This window comes from Etheostoma spectabile, chromosome 7 (assembly GCF_008692095.1).
Source record: "Etheostoma spectabile isolate EspeVRDwgs_2016 chromosome 7, UIUC_Espe_1.0, whole genome shotgun sequence".
In the NCBI taxonomy this organism is placed as follows: Eukaryota; Metazoa; Chordata; class Actinopteri; order Perciformes; family Percidae; genus Etheostoma; species Etheostoma spectabile.
The window spans coordinates 15,784,361-15,804,231 of NC_045739.1; the positions used below are offsets into that span (position 1 = coordinate 15,784,361).

General features: G+C 39.1%; 1 protein-coding gene across 1 annotated transcript in view; it reads right to left on the minus strand.

Annotated features, from left to right (window-relative positions):
- Positions 1-4,137: 4,137 nt before the first annotated feature.
- sema3b (sema domain, immunoglobulin domain (Ig), short basic domain, secreted, (semaphorin) 3B) overlaps positions 4,138-19,871 on the minus strand; it is a gene marked incomplete in the record, with an annotated part of 76,015 nt that continues 60,281 nt past the window's right edge. The window contains 14 exon segments of the mRNA XM_032521043.1: positions 4,138-8,020; positions 8,556-8,695; positions 9,895-9,950; positions 10,089-10,246; positions 11,375-11,416; positions 11,560-11,651; positions 11,751-11,970; positions 13,866-14,010; positions 14,152-14,221; positions 16,539-16,653; positions 17,411-17,553; positions 17,686-17,805; positions 17,985-18,078; positions 18,915-19,034. Of these exon segments, the coding sequence (XP_032376934.1) occupies positions 7,508-8,020; positions 8,556-8,695; positions 9,895-9,950; positions 10,089-10,246; positions 11,375-11,416; positions 11,560-11,651; positions 11,751-11,970; positions 13,866-14,010; positions 14,152-14,221; positions 16,539-16,653; positions 17,411-17,553; positions 17,686-17,805; positions 17,985-18,078; positions 18,915-19,034 (2,028 nt within the window).

Below are 19,871 nucleotides of genomic sequence, written 5' to 3' on the forward strand. Positions count from 1 at the left end.
AAGCCATCTACTTGTCAACTTGATCCTCTCCCCACACAACTTGTTAAAGCCTGTCTTCCCTCTCTGGTCCCCCTTATCTCTGCTATCATCCACTCCTCTCTCACCACTGGAACTGTCCCTACATCCTTCAAAACTGCTGCCATCACCCCTTTTTTGAAAAAACCTGGTGCCAACCCATCCAACTTCAGCAACTTCCATCCTAGCCGATCTACCCTTCATCTCTAAAATTCTTGAAAAAAACAGTTGCCACTCAACTCCAATCCAGTGTGTTGAAAAAAAGTGGTAAAAAAAGTTATAGGATAGTATGTCAACAATAATCATTGTATACTTCATCATAAAAAGATGATCCTCTTATTCTTCACTTTAGTTTTTTCCGTCCTTACTCATATCTATGCTGATTTTCTCTATAGAAACAATTTGCAGGGGGTAAAAGTGATAGGCTTACTTCATGGCAAATTAAGCAGTAGTCAGAAGTCTGAGTGTGCATGAATGAGTGACTATGGTTAATAAATTATAGCCCTGTCTCCTTTGTGTCAACAGGCTTTCTGACTTGTAAAGGCTAATCACTGAGGTAATTACTTTTAATTAGGGTCATTAATCATTAGACCTGTCAATCTGTTTCCTTGCCTGGTAATGTGTGTGTGCATTTTGTATAGGTGGGCAAGATTGAGGTTAATATTTTCTTTTTAAATACACAGTTTTGAAAAGTAAACAAAAACAAAAAAAAGTTTTTTAATGTCTCACTTTATATAATGTTCCACCATGTAACTGTAACTAAATCAAAAAACTAAGAGTAGAAACAAGCATGCCAGGCAACCAAAATCATCAACAAATTTCAGCTAAGGCTATGCACATACAGTACATTTTATAAATCCAGCACGTATTAGATAGTTGTGTCTGGAATGGTATTGAATCAGGGTGAATTAATAACAATACATGTTTTACAGTAGCTGCTCTGAGAACAAAATGTTTTTATTAGTGTGTAATACAATAAATTAAAAAGTCTTAAATCCAACATTTTCACATAAAATAGGCACATTACTTAAGGACAGATCAGAAGGTGGATTATATGTGTTTCAAATCATCCAGCAATATCAAATTAATTTGCAAATAAGATGATTTAAAAAAAATCTATTTCCTGTATTTATTGATGTATTTGTGTATTCTTTAGGTTCATGTTCTGTCTGTAAACAAAATTACCAAAGAGTAATTTTTAAATTAGTTCGTTTAGTTACTGAAAGAGTAAGTTAAATGCTGTGTTGTGTGACATTGTGAAACTGTACAAAGTGTGTTGAATAAAATCGTTCACTGTTTGGTTTGTTTGCTTTATTTTCCCAACATGAAACACAAGTCAACTCCCTGTTTTTATTCAGAAAATATGCACATAGACATTTATAGCAATAGAATCAGTGGCATGGTAGCAGTTATGTATTCTAATGGTTCATTGAAACTGCTTAAAATTGACCATACAATGTGTTTATTGTACAAGCCAGTGATGCAATCACAGGGATACACATTCTCCTGTTTCTCATTTAAACCCAACATAAACAATCCCACATGTAGTAGAAGAAAAGTGTTTATTCATTTAGCAAATGCAGTTAAAGCCTACAGCTTTGACTCTAAACATGCTCTTATATTCTTCAAACAGTGAGTGATGAATGATCACAATGGGAATTCAGTATCTCTGTTGGATATTATCCCTTCCTAAATTGCAAATCTTTTTGCACATCACTTACTGACACTGACATGCCGTAACAGTAATCTGGTTTATTTTAACACAAGAAGGAAATAATTACATCATGTTATATGTGTAGATTGGACTATTTTGAGGCATTGTAGTTATTTTCAAAATGCTATACCATGTTAGTTGACATGATGACCAAGCTATATTCAAGTTTTCAGAGGGCTTGGCTTTCCCAAAATGATTTGTTTTTTTAAAGAGAAAGACTTATCCTACAATGTGTGTTGCGCCAGCTTAATCATGCGAAATCTAAACTATTTTGAAAGGTGTCATCTGTAACCCAAGAACTAGAAAAGAAAAAGCTTTCAGAGCAAACGTAAAAGTAAAGAACATTTTATTTCTTTCTAAAACATCTGATCAGTAGTAAATGTATCAGTAGATTTATAAGGCCGTCAAAGGTTTACAAAAAGAAAAATCAAAAACAAAGCTGTGTATTTTGTGTTTAGGTCATGATGGCATCTTTATAATCTAAATTCTGTTATGAGCTCACTGAGACCTGCAGTATTTGATGTTTAACATTGTATTGGATGGCATTAGAACGACTTGAACGAGCATTTTCTATTCACATTAACTGCTGCAACAAATTGAATGTAAACATGCTGGTGTATCTAAACGGCATTAGTGTGTGCATGTGTTCAGTCTCAGTGATATCATATTTCATACATCGGCCACTGTGTGCCAAGTTACATATGATACATTCAACTGTATATGGAAATATGTTTGCTCTATTGGGAAGGAGAGACACCCGCAACACAACCCAATGCAACGCAACACACCCACGCACACACCCATGCACACACACACGCACGTACACACATGCAGAATGGCAAGTGGTAAAATCAGCATACGGAAATGAGCCCTTATTTGGGACCCCAAGGACTATTGCAGACCCATTTTAACACACACACACACACACACACAAAAACATATATATATATATATATATATATATGTATGCGATGCAGAAAACTGAGTGCCATCTAAAACACAGGGAACAAATGGGTTGCCAGTTTGAATAATATGGACCCAATTTAATTTTGTGTTTATGACTGGTGACCACATACTGCAGTAGTGTGTGTGCGAGTGTGTGTGTGTGTGTGTGTGTGTGTGTGTGTGTGTGTGTGTGTGTGTGTGTGTGTGTGTGTGTGTGTGTGTGTGTGTGTGTGTGTGTGTGTGTGTGTGTGTGTGTGTGTGTGTGTGTGTGTATGTGTGTCACTGAATACTTAAACATATGTGAATGCTTTTTTTATGTGTAAAGGAATGCAAGTGGCCTCACTTATTATCTGCGCTTCCAGCGCTGACAGGAAGGTCACACAGGTCATGATGATATTAGTATGAAGGAAGTGAGTCTTGATGTCAGAGATGGAGACACTGATATACGGATGGAACATGGGGGGATAGAGAGAGAGAGACAGAGACAGAGAGACAGAGGGGTGTATTTGCATTTCTTTTCTTTTTCTTAAAACCTTTGTTCAGTGTCTTATGTCTTGTGTTTTTCATGCTTTAAAAAAAACATCTCTGTATGACTATTTGTGCACATTAAGAGGAGACAAGAGCAACTTCATTTACCTCTGTTATGCAGATTTACGTTATGTTTCAGTGGAAACCATTGGCCACACCAAATGCATGAGCATTTGCATTCAACATGATTGCATCATCAGAAAAATCAGACAGATTCAGTCAAAAATGAGACCTAGACATGCAAAAACTACAAACTACACTGTACTATGTAACACAAACAAGGTAGTATGCATTGAATTAAAGCATGACACTGAACCAAAACACTAAGAGTTATTAGTACTCATGTAGTGTGCTCAGAGATTAATTTTGAGGTAATGATGCAATTCCTTTAATGTTTTGAACCTGCATACATACCACCTGAGCATGTTCCATGGATGACAGTCACTGGCCTCTGCAGTAGTTGAAACCAGCAGCTTGTTGTGGCTGTGTTTATGCTTTCTTGTTCAGCTGTAAGTAACTTCCTGGGGTTTGATTTTTTTTTTTATCAAGATGAAGGAACGCCATTATTTTACATACACTTAACTTTTTGGAATTGGAAAGTTTAATGAAAAAAGTAGCCCACTTTATTAAGATTTATCATGACCTCACATCATTGCGTGACTGCCACCATGTGGTCAGAACACAGATTACACAATTTAAAATCAGCACTGGGACAAAGTAAATTCAAAGTTTAATCAAATTAAACAAAATGTAAAAGGATCTGGGTTAATCAACCTCTGTTACACCCTTCTGGTAATTGTTTCCCCAGTTATATTATTATAATTGTTATTGTTGTTATTATTATTATAATGATCATTTATGTTTCAGTAATTCAGTAAAGCGGTTATAAATTATTCCCCTCTCACCCTCTTATTACAAAACAGATCAGGAATTTAGATTTTTAAGTAACTGCATATTTTTATTGTGTTAATCAAAAACAATTTGACATGACAATTCACAAAGACCTCTGGGAGTATTACAGTGCACAACGTTAACTTTGGCCTTCAACCTTTCACCAACAGACCTCTCTACACACACGACTGTTCCTTTGCCATTATATACAGAGCTCTGCTTTCCCCCAAAACTCTCACACACAAACGCACGCACGCACACACGCACACACGCACACACACACACACACACACACACACACACACACACACACACACACACACACAAGCCTCTCCTTGTTAGATTTCATACAGGGGTGCGTCACATGGAATGGGATACAACAGGAGTGTTGATTGGAGGGCTGTGTGAACAACAAAGACTCTAATTGGACACTGTTCAGGAGAAGGTTTTTTTGTTTACCACTGGCTGTAATGTCCACAAAAATGTTGAGGATGAGTCCTTTTCAGCAGAACATGAACAACACAGATGTAAATCTACATTTATAAGAAAAATAAAAATCCACCACAACATATCAGCTTATCTTTGCACATAAATACATAGGAATAATAATAATATTCAACATTGTGCTTTCTTTCTCTCACTCTGTCTCGCCATCGCACCATTGTCAAACGCTTTAGCCACTAAAATTGGTCATGCAATTTCAAAAGAGCACAGAACAGCTGGCTTAAGAGAGACTCAAGCAAATTTGACATCACTACCAATGTAAATAATCTCTCATTAAAGAAAAAAAAGTACACAACTAATAATCTCCATTTAGTGAATTAGTAGTCTAAACTCTATTAGTTATGTTGTTTGAATGCAGACAGACAGCATCTACATTTAAAACTCATTTTAGAAATATGTTTCCATATAATTTCTTTGCAGTTAATCCTGGATGTGGTGTCAAAATGCAGAGTGTCCCTTTTACAGGAGTCAGTCAGTAAGGTAAGAGTTACTTACATTTCTATAAAGAAGGTATATAAATAAGGACAAGGATTCCACTAATCTAAGTGATCTAAAACCACTCACAGACCTAGTTTGTTCTGCCTCCTTTCATCAGGGCCTGTGGGAATTAAACACACCAAAATCAAAATGTAGCCAATTTCAGTATACTGAAACTCTTTAAAAACAGGATACTTCTGCAAAATCTGTGGCAGCAACACACAACACATATTAGATCCTAAATTCATCATAAAAATCATATTCAGATTTTATCTTACATGGCCAGTTGCTGTCTTTCATGTGGATAGACTATGATAGAATAAAGTATGATACCATTGGTAGGCTTTACATCCAAGCCTTTACACACAATGGACACTAAGGGGGCAGGCTACACACACACCATGTTAGCACAGACAATCTACAAACAAGGTTTCTGTACAGATAATACACAGAGATAGATTGGACTAAAGACAGAGAGAAGGAAGACCTTATTGTACTAATTGTCCATTAGAAAGAGATGACATCATTAAGCAGCAAAAGTCAATAATATTAATGACTGTAACACTACGTGGAGAAGTGATTCCAACAGTGTATGAAGTCAGATGGAACTTGTTTTTTTTGCCAATAGTGAAATGCATTGTGGGTAGCACAAAACAGCTTTCTCTGCATTGTGCCGTGCTGACTGAGGAGTCGGCAACTCACTCATCTCATATTATTTGCATATATCTATTCATCACAAACAACATATGCAAGAACAGTGTAAAAGAGCAAGGAGTAAAATTACTGCTTAGAATACAAAAACAAAATCATAGTTTCACTCATAAATATCATGCTAATATATATATATATACTGTACCGTAGCCCAGAAACATGGGTTGTCATACTAGGGTCCACTTCCCTCTTCATCCTCATCGCACTAATGCTTCCCACCTAAACCACCATGTTCATTAATTCTCCTTAATGTTAATGCATAAAACATTAAACACCTAATAAATAGCAAATTTAGCGTGAGGTTTTGCATCATGTCAAAACGCTTCTATGTGCAATTCCGATGGATGTTGTATTTGTGTATGTTAAGGATCTCACATAACTAACACTTGTTTAACTGTAATCCTAGTCTTATTTGGACTTTTATTTGCTTTTGGAGATTGACTTCTATGTATGTATACTGCAAACATCTCATCGTTCTCTCACATCATGGAATGCCAGTAGTTTTTCCACCCCTTATTTTCTAGTGGTTTGGACCAGTAAAGCAATATAATCATATCTTGCAAGATACGATTGCTCTCTAACCGTAGCGCTACATATATGTTGTATGATTTATTTTGCTGCAACATTTCTCAGTGTGCCTACAAAAACCACTAACCACAAAAACTACTATATGATATAACCAGTTTTGCAACATGCGGTTCTGCTCCACAGGCTGCCCCACTCTGTTGGCAATCTCTACCTCGTCTGTGACTGCAGTACGTAATAATAACAACACACAACCATGTGAAAGTGAGGTTACTGTAAATATGTGCAACGAGATCACCACCGGAAGTTGATCAATGTATCTGTTTCTGTAGGAAAAATGTTTTACCAATTTGTTTATTTGTCCGCATGCTTGTGCAATTGCACATAAAGAGTTAAATGTGTTTCCAGTTAGACACACACAAAAGTGCTACACAAGAATTGGGTTGTTAGGTTTAAATGCATCTGAGCAGAAGGGTGGATTGAGCATGTTATGACACAGGTAGGTGACCATTACTTTCCAGTATATTCCAGTTTCTCCAGTCCCTCTCATTATGCACAGCACTTAAGTCCACTACTTTTATACATTGTTATGAAATCTTCAGGTAAGAAAAGCTGTGAGGAAAGGTCATCCAAAAATTTGGGGCTGTTTTTGTTCTGAGTGGTGTAGTCCAGAGAGTAGGTGTTCATACTGTGTGCCACCATCCACATATAACATGTGTAGCTGGCACGTAGTAGGCAAACATTAATTACCCAACAAAAGATGTGGTAATCCTGTGCGGTGAACCCATCTTCCATATACAGTCAATGACAAAGGGACTGACAGTTGATATAAGTTTATCGCCCACAGATAGAGGTGGGTTCACTTCAACATACTGTACCTGCTTGTACACTTGACTATGCTAGTGGAACAGTGTAAAGGGATCGTGCAGAATCAATTTAAGGCAGCACATGCAGGGGCTGGCCAGTGGGACGAGGACTCAGGGATTGGGGTACCATATAGTGGGGGCATCCATAGATAAATATACACAATAGAGGAGGTGGTGTGTGTGTGTGTGTGTGTGTGTGTGTGTGTGTGTGGGTGTGTATCTGTATGTGTGAACACCTCCAGGAGTTCTTGGTCTCTCATTCTCCCATCATTCCCCTTCTTTCTCCTTGTATCAGTCATTCTTTTACCCCTCCATTTCTTTGTTTACGTTGTTACTCCCCTGCGCTGCGAGGCGCCCGAGGGTTTGGTTTCCCGTCATGGGTCCGGCGGTTTCTCCCCTTCCTTATCTCCTGAAGATGCTTCCACTTCTTGTTAGCTGGGCGAACTGCAGGGCCTAGAGACGGGACGTCCTTCCCCGGAGCAGGAAAGGTCTTATCCCCTTGGTCACTGCCGGCATTCTTTCGTGCCCAAACTTGCTCACAAATCTGGTCGACGGTGCTCAGGTTAGGGTGGTCCACAAGCTGCATGAAGTCCCGGTACCAAAGCTTTTGATTTGTCATTGAGGGTCCACCTCCACTGCGGGGGTCTAATCGAACAGGGGAGTCGGAGGGTAGATTGGATACTGAAGAGGATGTTGAAGGTACAACTTCTAAGGTGATGCCTAGTAAGGTTTGGGTAAAGCCGTGTTCCATGGCGTGGCACTGGTAGATGCCGATATCTCTCTTCAAGACTCTGCGAAGAAGAAGGCCTCTATCTGTCTGGAGTATGCGGTCATCTAGATGCACCTGGAAAACCAAAATAAATGTCATTGAAATGTTAGAGGTGAACTAGCACTGTTGCCATTTTGTGTCTTAGCACTAATGTCATCAAGGAAAGCTCCATGTGCGTGTAAAGATGATTCTGACACTGATTAATGGAAGAGCTACAAGAACAGAAATTAAGTTGTAGATCTAATAGTGGCTCTAAACAGCACTGCACACACTACAATGCATGCACAAGTATAAAATAAAGCCCACAATTTATCAACCTGCTCAATCAAAAAATGTAGTCCAAGGATATGGCGCAACTTCTTTACAGAGCTTTTAAAAACATACGGATTTAAGGGACCTTGCTTAAAGACAATATAATGTGGTAACAATTATTAAATCTGGATTTTTAACATTATCATAATAAATGTTTATACTAATTGTATGTTGTGAAAGAATGGCTTTCTGACTTCCTGATATATCCACTCCTGTAAAAACTTTTTGTGACATTGGACAAAGTCCTTATCAGACATCTTAGTTATAACCTCTCTCCACTCTCTACCATCCGTCTCACCTCTTCCCGTGGGTTTTGTGGATGTTTCTGGAAGGTCCAGGTGACTCTGGCCTGAAGGGATTTGGGGATACACTCCAAGAAAGTGCTGCTTCCCTCAACTCCATACAATTTTTTCTCTGCAACTCGGTGCTTATGGTGGTCTGCAGGGGGCAGCAGAGACAAGGACATTATGGGGTCTGCTGTAATTAAGAACATTCGCTCACTACTGACAATCCAGTGCCAGGCAAGACGTGACAAGGCAAGACAAAAAAGGAGAGGGCAAGAGGACAGGACAATGCAGAAAGGTCAAGAAAGAAATGGCTAAAAAACAGGAAAATACAGGCTGGTATGTGACAGAAACATGTATGTGGTAATAGTAATGCTAATAGTAAACCAATGGTTATTTTTAAAACAGTTTACCTGATCTATGAAGACACAATTATAAAAAAAAATAGTTACTGGGCCTTTTTCAGTCTAGAGTAAATGTATTTATACATTGGCATCACAAGAAAAATATGTAATTCACATAAGTTCTTAGCACAATTTAGGATTTAAAACAAAAGAGTCTCAGTCAACACGGATTAATGAAAGCCTCTGTTGGCTGTTGATGGGAAAGTTCACTACCATCACATGTAATGACAGCGTTTATTTTGTATTTGTTGTGTGACACCAAACAAAGACTCTTCTGGTCCTGGGAGTGCTTAGTCATGGATGCTGCCAATATGAGTGATGAGGTTTAGCAATGACAAAGGATCAGCATCAATGCCCCAAATCCTAACAGTCCATGTGCTGACATATCTCAGGTTTCTCCAATATATCCAACATCAATACCATGGTTGGTTCAGAATAATCAATATAACATAAATTTTGTTTATAGCCAACAGCCCTACACAAATTATTGGGGAAATAATAAACTGACCTCTGATCAGCACTTAGGGCCAATGCCACCACATCAGAGACAATAACTCTGACCTTAATTAGTTTTACACAACTCGGCTTGCATGCCACATGATGTAATCGTATTACTCAGGAGCTCCAAACGTTTGAGTGATTAGCCTTATTCAGTTACGTATGTGGCAGAAGGACAGACAGTGGTAGAATGGTGGTATTGTGGTCTGGGATGACCGAGGTCACCAGGCGTGAAGGCCGGGTGGAAGAATTTGGGATTTGTTTTTTGGTACAGGGACAGTGAGATGTCAGATGCCAAGAGTCTATGTGAGTCAGAGCAGTCCAAGTAAAGCTTTGTTCTTATTTATTGAACACACCTCTGCAGCAGTCAGCCTAAAAACTGGTCAAAGCTACCAGAGCTTTCATGTTTTAATTTTAACAACCAGACAAAACAATCGTTTTTGAATAATACCTCCAGAGCACAGGGTGTTGGGGTCTCCATTCCTTACATCCTGGCGACGGAAACGTCTGTAAAATTAATTTATTAGAATTTACTATAGGATTTTGAATTTTTGAAGTATTGACTATTCTTACAAATACAGTAGTTTTCATTGTGTTTCCTGCTCAGTGTAATGAATGTGTGTCAATAGTGTTTGTGTCACAGACCTCTTGGTGTTTGGAAGGTAGCGAGTACAGGATGTTCCATCCCAGGCACAATATGGGTCTCTGGCCAGGCAGCACTCAGCACAGGCCTTCCCATACACACTGCAGCGGTGAAGTGGAACCTGGGCGATGCCTGTATCTGAGCCCAGATACAGCTGTTGCTATGAGGACACAGAGTGGAGGGACACGTTTTAGGACTTAAAAACAATCAGTTTGTACTTGTACTTTAATGGGTCTAAATTATGTTTTCTTTGTCTTTGACAATGTTGGCAATTTAGCCTGCCTCCTTGTGACATTGCTTTATTGATAGTAATGAATCTACTGGGCCCCATCACAGGCGACACTATTCTGTAACCCTAACCGCTGCCTTTAACTATTACTCTCACCAAGCAAACAGCAGATTGGCTGCTTTACCCGGCCTTTTATCTACATTGTACATGGCTGAACTGCTGTGGCTGGCCCCCCTGGCTTGATAAGCAGTAACATGGTCCAGTCACAAGTCCAGACAGCATCCCTACCTAGCTAGCTCCACTGATCTTGCAAGTAGTTACTTGTTATATCAGAAAACGTTTTTACACCATTCTCCAACCTAGTACACCTTTAAAATGTCTTTTACTCGGCCTTACATCTAAATTATATCTGCTTAGGTAAAACTACAGTGGCTGTCGTAGCTTTCTCCCTCACAAACAAACAAAATCCCATCCCAGTTTCTTCTTGGTTACCGCTGTTACTTTGCCTCATATTGCCTGGCTATGCTTAGCCCCAACTCCTCAAGCCCAGGCTGTACCTTTCCTACAACATCCCTCCATCTAAGTGCTGCCTGAGCCTGTAAAACCTTAGGTCCCACCTTAGTGATATAAAGACCAATATTCTCAACCAAAAAAAAGGGAACCAACATTTTTAAGTTTTTCGCCAATGATTTTAAGTATTTAAACATCAGCCAATTAACAAATATTGAAAAGAAGTGTGAATACCAGATGATACATAAAACATTTGGTATTTTTTGAGTGGAACTGGTCTATATAGTGTATACTTAGTTTCTGTTACTTTCTTCGTCGTAAGAATGAATAAAAGAGTAGATGTAATAAGCTCGCGCTTCAACCTACAGTTTTTCGGTCATGTTTGTTTCTTTAAAAAAAAGAAAAGAATTGTGTTTATTTCTTTTGGAAGTAAAAGTAATTATGTTATGCTTATTTATTGTTCATTACATGTGCATTGAATGTTGTGAAAGTGACAAATTACCTAAAAAAGTAATAAACTAAACTGAACTAAGTATAAAACAAACATACCCGTTTTGAGGAGATCTGCATGTCAATGATAGATGATGCATCCTGAAGAGCAGTATAAAAAATATTTGTATTACTAAAGACATTTAAAGATGCAGGACTTGTCATGTATTGTCACTCGATACACATTCAGTACATTTATGCTACAATATATCTACAAGAAATGAGCGTGATTGAAGTTTTCTTACTTTAAAGACCTCCAGCTCTTCCAGTAGAAGCTCCTCCATGTTGTTCCAGCTCTCCTTAGGGACATTGATCACCTTCAGTACTGTCCCTTTGTCTGAATTAAGAAACACAGTCCAATTAAGTAAAGCATCAATTCGTTATTGTCATGTTTGAATATAAAGTTAAGAGTTAGAATTGAATATAAGTCATTCACCTGTGCCAATAAACATAACATCATACTGTCCATCTGCGGCACTGACTCTGTCCACAGCAATCTGTGTGAAGCTGTAGTCCACGTTAGTTCTGACAAAGACGGGCCGTCGGCTCATAGGGTAGACAGGGTTATACATCAGAGGATGGTGACGCGCAAACTGGATTACATCATCTGGGAAACCCTTCGTGGACTCAAAACTGCCGAATGTCTTGCTGGGACACTAATGGAGGGAAATAAAGAAATGTATTATTCATATTTCCGCAGAAGGTCCTTGTTTATACAAACTTGCAGACAAACACAAATAAGATACAACACAAAATAAGTGTTGTGGATGTCTGTTACTTACATTTAAAGAAAAAGTAAAATATGTACTGTATAAAGGTATTTTGTTGTCACATACAGTACATGTAGCAAAATTTATTCTCTGCATTTATCACATCCCTCAAGGGACCAGTGGGCAGCCATTTACAGCACCCAAGGACCAACTCCAGATCTGAGAAGGCACTGACTGGAGAACCTAGTACATGTTTTTAGATGGTTGGGGGAAGAGAACCTTCTTGCTGTGAGGCCACAGTGCTAACCATTGGGCCACCATGCTGCCCTGTATATATATATATATATATATAAATACATATTTTCAAAAGTGTTTTCTGCAGTTATGTTGCATTTTTGGTTCCTTTGTGGTATACAATTTACTAAACTTCAATAGGGATGCAAAATGCAAGTAAATCTGAAACATTAAAAACAGACTGTAAATACTAAACAAAAATCATCAAAACCATAACCATTTCAATGGAAAATATTGACCTGGCATTGTATGAATATGCACGTTTTGTATTTTAAAAGGGTTTACTCTAGCCAAGGGTCCACTACCCAGCAATTTATAATACTTTAATAATCCAGCCAATCCATTTCTACTGTAAGGGATTTGTTAAAGCTCTGCAGAACAGAATTGATTGAGTGAACTCAGAGACTCAAACGTTCCACAATGATGAACACCTTTTTTGATGAGCAAATGTGTTTCGTGTTTGCTCTGCATGTAAACTGGTATAAAATGTCTGACTTCACAAAGTCATGGCCCAGCAGCCCATGCTGAGTTAATTACAATAACTAATTTTATTACAATATGCTATAGCATAAGGCAGTTTTAACACTTTTTAAGTGTGTGTGTGTGTACATGAGATACAGTTGGCTCATGAAGTGAAAAAACTTTTGATCTGGTTTATGCATTTCAAACTCTGAATCTGCTTTCTACACAGTTTTGATAATTATCTTGTACGCGTGATTGGCTTCTTTCAATTTGATTCGTTCCGCTAATTTTACTACCCAGTTAGGTGATGATGGCGTGAGAGAGGGTTTACTGTAGGCCAAATACAATTACTATTCTGCAGTCATACAATAGGGATTGTTCTGCATAACAAATCTTGCTGACGCTACGCTTGTGTGCTTAACAGAATGTAAGCCTAATAAGCACATATTGATTGGGAGGACTGTGGAGAGCTTTTGGATGAAATGAGGTCTAATACTGCAAGTCCATGAAGTGCCTTACAGACTTACAGTATATCACAAGGATATTACATGTATTCATATTGATAAGAGTTTGTATTTTTACAGTTCAGTGCTCCAAATGGAAATATTAGAAACCAGGCAGCAAAGGTATTCAAATCTGTTACTGAAGACCTACATATACAGTAAGTACAGTATATACTATTAATACTAGTACTTGTAACATACCGTTACAAATAAAGTTATTGCATTAATAATTTGATTTATGTGACAATAATGCATTCAAGAGTTTACTTACATTAAGTAAGTTAAGTACATTAAGTACATTAATTAAAAGCACTTAATATACAGAATGGCTCCATTCAGAATGTAATTGAATTTAATATAGATATAAATGTTATATAAGTGTAGTGTACTATAAATGTAGCATGTAAATGAGTTACAAGTTCAACATTTGCTTATGAAATGTAGAAGCATAAAATGGAAATACCCGGTAAAGCAAATCCGAATTGTACAATACGTACAGTTCTTCTATAAATGTACTTTTATACAGATGTCAGAAACTCTTGATGCTACTTTATGGATGGGTCTGGACAGTTATTGACATACCATTCCTGGGCGTGGATAGGGGACTTTTCCCTGGAAGGGGACCCACTGGTAGTTGGGCCCCTCTTTGTGAGCAAAGGGCCCCAGGAAGGCCCTCCGGATGTCATTCATGGAGTAGAGACACACAGCCGAGCCTTTAAATACACTGCTGCTGGGGGACAGGGGGAATGGGGTTAGAGACATCAAAACACACACACCCACTTGTCCTCTCCTTTCTCTTTCTGTTTGATGCACATGCATACACACACACACACACAATCACACACACACAATAAGAATGGACGCTGACCTGGAAGTAGAGAAGACAGTGTAGACCAGAGGGTTCTTTCTGTCCCTTGTCTGCAGCAGGAACACGTCGCCTGAGGACACACACACACACACACACATACATTTCAGGTGGTGGGAGGTCAAAGGCCGAGAGAAAGATAAACAAAGCCCTATGGCCATGTATACTTTAAACAGATGTTTCACTAATTACGCAGTCATCACACAAAACACACTCTACCACAGCTTTGAGCAGTGATTTGCAAATGTTTAAAAAGATTTATTCAGATTAAAACATTCTATCTGCTCTTTTAAATAATATTAAAAAGTAATGTGGCGCAGGTATTTTAGTAGAATACTTTCAACAGGTTCAGATCAACACAATTATTTCTACAGGGAGGTCCTTTCTAAAGATGTGGCCTCAGGTATGGTCAGAAATCTCTTGGTCAAGATAAGAGACTCATTGTTCATACGAAGCAATGTGATTGACAGATTTAGCCCAAGGTAGGGTTAGGATTTGGAAAATTCTTTCACTTAATAGTTCCCCTGTCACTGCGTCATGAGATAAGCACCAAGACAGATCATGTCATGGCCCAGAGATATGGTCAGAGAGATCAATCAGAAACAAAGCTGGAACTGCTGCAGTTAAATGGGCTTTCTTTTGGTCTGATTGTCATTGTTTTACTTGTTAAAATAAAGAGTATATTTTGTGCAGTTGACCGTTCATGTTCCAAGGCCATCAATCTACGAAATGCGTCATAAAAATAAATAAATGGATTGATTTCAAACTGAGGTAGACAAGATCAACTTCCCAGGTCTAGTTGAACCCTTCGTTCATACGCAAACGAAGAATTTGCCTCTGAAAACGAGTCTTTCTAAAAACTTTGGCCAGAGTGGAGATTTTTGAAATCTACGTTTGCACGTTTGCACGTGAACTGAGACAAACGGAGGTTTAAGCAGCCGAGGAAGTAAGGAAGAGAAGAGAGAGGAAGTGATTCGTTGCTGTTGTTGCTATTTTCGGGACTCTGATTGGCTAACGTGGGCTTGTGCTTCTCCTTACACTGCCACCTATAGGTTTGGCATGCTCTTGACGGCAGTGACGTCATGAATACACGGTTACATCTAAATGAACACTTTTCTGAAAACTGACAGGTGTGCACAATGTTATTTTTGAAACCGGAGAGATTGAAATGTCTGTTTATGAAAATAGCCACCCAAGTGTAAACGTAGTCTGAAATGTTAACAGGCAGTTTTCATCAGGTGTAGCTAGTTATCTAATTAAACTACTAAAATGTTAACTCCATGCAGAATTTTTAATTTTCAGCTGGCTCGCGAAAGAGCTACTACCATTAGCCTGCACTCTAACATACAGTAGTAGCCGGAATGCTTGGTTAGCTTAAGCTAGTTATTTATTTGGAAGCTTACTGTATGTTAAAGAAGACAAACACACTGTATAATCCATTCCTAGCACAAAATAAAAAGAACAAAAGGCTAAAACAAGACACTTTCATCTTTAGAGTATTATTATTGTTATTATTATGTTACTGAGCATGTGGACCAATTTTGATCTTGACAGGTCTGCCCTGACTACTACGGTTGCTAAGCTATGATTGGACAATTGCTTGAGGAGAGGTTTAGCAAAGGGCCTGTATGGAGTCATATTTTACTGAACTGAATATATAAAGGTCAGGTTTTATCTCTTGGTTGTGAATCTTCACTGTGTGAGTAGAATGCCCTGGTGAACTGGCACCAGATGTTTGTGGAACGATATGAATGAGTTTACAGTGAAGTTATGTCTTCTTTATTATAAAAATATTTCCTCTGCCCTCAATTCATGCTCCCCCTCCCCCTTCCTGATTCTGTCTAATGAAAACATTGCCTTTTGTCATACGAAGACTTGCAGAGACAAGCCTGCAACGTACTATGAACCCACAACAACAACAACACTGGCTTCCAAACCAATCAGGCCAGAATCTATTACTCATTCATGCATTCATCAAATCTGGAGGAATGTTGGGCTAAACGGTAATCTCCAATTGAGGTCAAAAATCCTGGATAATTTATTATGCTTTTCTTGACTTTCTTTCCTTTTGAACTTACAGAGTGTGCTTTCAACAGTTAAAGCATGGTTGGAAAATCCGCTTAAATTTTAACTCTTTGTTTTGATTTTTCTAACCTCTGAGAAATGGTATTATATTGCACAATGTGTTGGATAAATAACGTCAAAAATGAGGGACATATAGAAAACTAGACTAGTTGAGCCACTATTATTGAGGTTGATTGACTTTTACTTGAATACCATGCAGGGCCTTCACTTCAAACCCCAATAACATCACATCATACTTCTTCAATGTGAGTCATAATTGATATAATTGATAAAGTACAGAATCTCTGTCTGCAGAGTGAACTTACGCAGCTCGTCAAAGTATGTGTCGCTGCCGTCGGCTCCTGGCACTGAGCAGATAAGACGGGTCTTGAGAAATGTCGTCCACTTATTCACCAGACTTCGCTGACCACCCATGTCATTCTGATTTAATACAAAACAGGATATAACGTTTAAACGTTTGGCTACAGAGAGGAAGAGCAGTGTTATACATTGGGCACCAGCTACTTTTCACCACTTTACCAAATGTAATTCCTTTGACAGAATCTCATTTTGTTGCAGAATCTGTCAACTATCCAGGCGGAGTTTGCCTGATCCGGACTGGTTTTACTACACCCACTGTAGTGGCAACATGTTAAAAACCTTCCATGCCGCTATTTGCTTGATGTAAAGGATTCTGACTCATGTAGACCACCATGTCCAACTTCCACATGCAAAGCTATCCCAAGACTTGTGGAAAGTGAAAACGGTTTACTCCACGGATGTGATAAAAAAGAAGATAAACAAAAATATATACAAAAACTGACCCTTGTGCTAAAATTGACTTTCCTATAGGCAAAAATACAGTCTACGGTCAGCAATCTACAATCAGCGGTCAGAACAATTATTGTTTCACATCCTGTTCTGTTAAAACCTAACCCACACTAACTTCACTTGAAAAAAACAACTCAAAACTGTCAGGACAGCAAGACAGACTAGTGGAGTGTAAGTTTTAATAGGGCAAAACACACATCAGAGCACACTCTACAACATTACTTGAATTCTAATATATATTGGACTACACATTCTTAATGTCATAAAATAATTTACTTTTGCATTGAAGATAAAATACCAAAAACTATTAACAATACAACATGGCTCTTACATCCACTTTAATTAAAATGATAAACAAATCTCTCACCCTGCAGAGCTGTCCAATACGGGAGTAGGTGGACTTTCCCAGCCCCTGAGCCTCAACCGCCGTTTCACGGAAGAAGAAAAATACCTTATCATCATCCTGGTTTTCACTTTCTGGGACCCAAAAGGAACCAACAAATTTTGGTTCTGGTGGACAGAAACAAGTTGTGAGTTTTCTTCTTTACACAACCAGATTTAAGTTAGGTATAAAGTGAACCCAACTACAAACACATTTATATCTTAACTGGCACATAAACACACAAACAAACACAAACAGACCATTGAGCCAGCGAGAGTCATGCTGTTCGGTGCGGATGGAGGGGCGTTTCCCCAGGCTTCTAAAGATGGTGAAGTCCCGTCCCATTAAGTCTGTGGCCACACCTGCATATAGTTCATCACCTGGGAAACAGAATTAATCAATAACTCCCTGATTGGACATGTGACCTTTACTGATGATTAGGTCTATACCATCCACCAAAATCAGCTTGTATATAGCATGACAATAACATATTTCAAACCAGTGTAAGTAAAATCTGTATGGATAACCAGCTCATTTTAATTTGGATAAGTTTAGTTACCGACGAGTACAGATGCAGCATTGTGGCGAGGATCATACGGACTCTTTCCTTTCCCATCCTCCACCTGAGAGGGGTCAATCCTGAACACATGGTCCTGATTGAGAAAGAGGACAGGGAGAAATTGATTTAAAAAGTGATCACATATACACTATGTTTTCTTTTGTCAAAAGCTTACACTCGTTTTTGGGTTCAGATTTCAGGTTTGAGGTTTTGGCAATGCAAGTGATTCAAAACAAATTTAAACCGAGATCTTGGGCTAAGCATGATGGATTTGTCTGCACTCTTTGCCATAATTTACCTTTTCTACTGCGTCTGTATCAGACTCCAGCTTGCTTGAGTCAAATTTGCAATGCTAAGCTTTCCAAGCATGAACAACTGCTGGATATCAGATGTCAACATTCATCTCTTAAAGCAACACTAAACTTTTCCCTCTTTTCCCTTCAGGTTGGAAGCAGAATTGTCCCATTATGTCTTATTCAAACTACAGATCCGTTACCCGATCTGGCAAACTTGCACAGTGCGGTTATAGCCAGTAGAGAGCCGCAAAGCAAATGCAGAAGTGCCGTTCACCCTGTTACGAGTTGATAAAAGACGGAAACGGTTTTGGAAACTTGATTTTAATTTCTCTTTCAAAAGTTCAAGTTAAAAAATTTCTCTAGTGTTGCTTTATGCACAAACATCTTGTTTTGATGCTCTTTGTGTGTGCATGTACAAGGGCATGTGACTGTGTTTGTCTGGAGTTTGTTTGCAGGCGAGACGAAACAAAGTTTAATATCCTCAGTGTAATTGCACCATGACTTGTAATTGAGTATAATTATAAAATTAATTCAGGCAACTGGTGTTTGAGACATTGTCTTTGTAGTAGATCAGGATGTATAAAGAAGGGAATACTGCAGTCCAGCAGTTTATGTTGTTTTGTGTATTTCTCACCTCCATCCTGTGTCCCACCTCCACAAAAGCACAAGTAGGGTGGAAGGCCCCGGTTCCACAGGCATACAGGTGGGTGCGGTTGTAGTGGTGTACAATCTTCACGTAGTTCACACAGTCGGACTGAAAGACACACACGTAAACACAGTTTCAGTTTTCAGTGTCAGTCTATGAATAGCAATTTAAAAGGTATAGTCTTTACAAAAACAATAATCAATTTGAATCTTTCTTTTTTCCCTACATGCATGATGTGACTGCTGCTTCAAAGCAATTTACACCTGCAATGATAGAAGTCTAAGAGCCTATGAATAAGCAAGGAAGGGATCGAGGGACCCTGCCCGGAAGAAGGCTGGGGCCCCTGTCTGCAGCCAGGCCCAGGGCTCGTCAGTGAGCGCCTGGTGGCTAGGTTTACCACGGAGCCCGGACAGGCACAGTTTACCCCGGTGGACGAGAGGGTCGCCTCCCTCCCGACCCTGACTGTTGTTTGTGCATATGCACCAAACAAGAGTTCGGAGTATTCGGCCTTCTTGGAGACCTTGAATGGACTCCTGTATGGGGCTCCTGTAGGGGACTCCATAGTTCTGCTGGGGGACTTCAAAGCACACGTGGGCGATGATGGAGATACTTGGAGAGCCGCGATTGGGAGGAACAGCCTCTCTGATCCAAACCAGAGTGGTTGTCTGTTGTTGGACTTCTGTGCTAGTCATGGATTGTCTATAACAAACACCATGTCGGAACATAGGGATGCTCATAAGTGTATGTGGTACCATTATAATCGTTTCATCTGATCTGAGGCCGTATGTTTTGGACACTCGGGTGAATAGGGGGGCGGAGCAGTCAACTGATCCCCATCTGGTGGTGAGTTGGGTCAGGGGGTGGGGGAAGACTCTGGACAGACCTGGCAAGCCCAAACGGGTAGTGCGGGTAAATTGGGAAACGTCTGGAGGAGGCCCCTGTCCG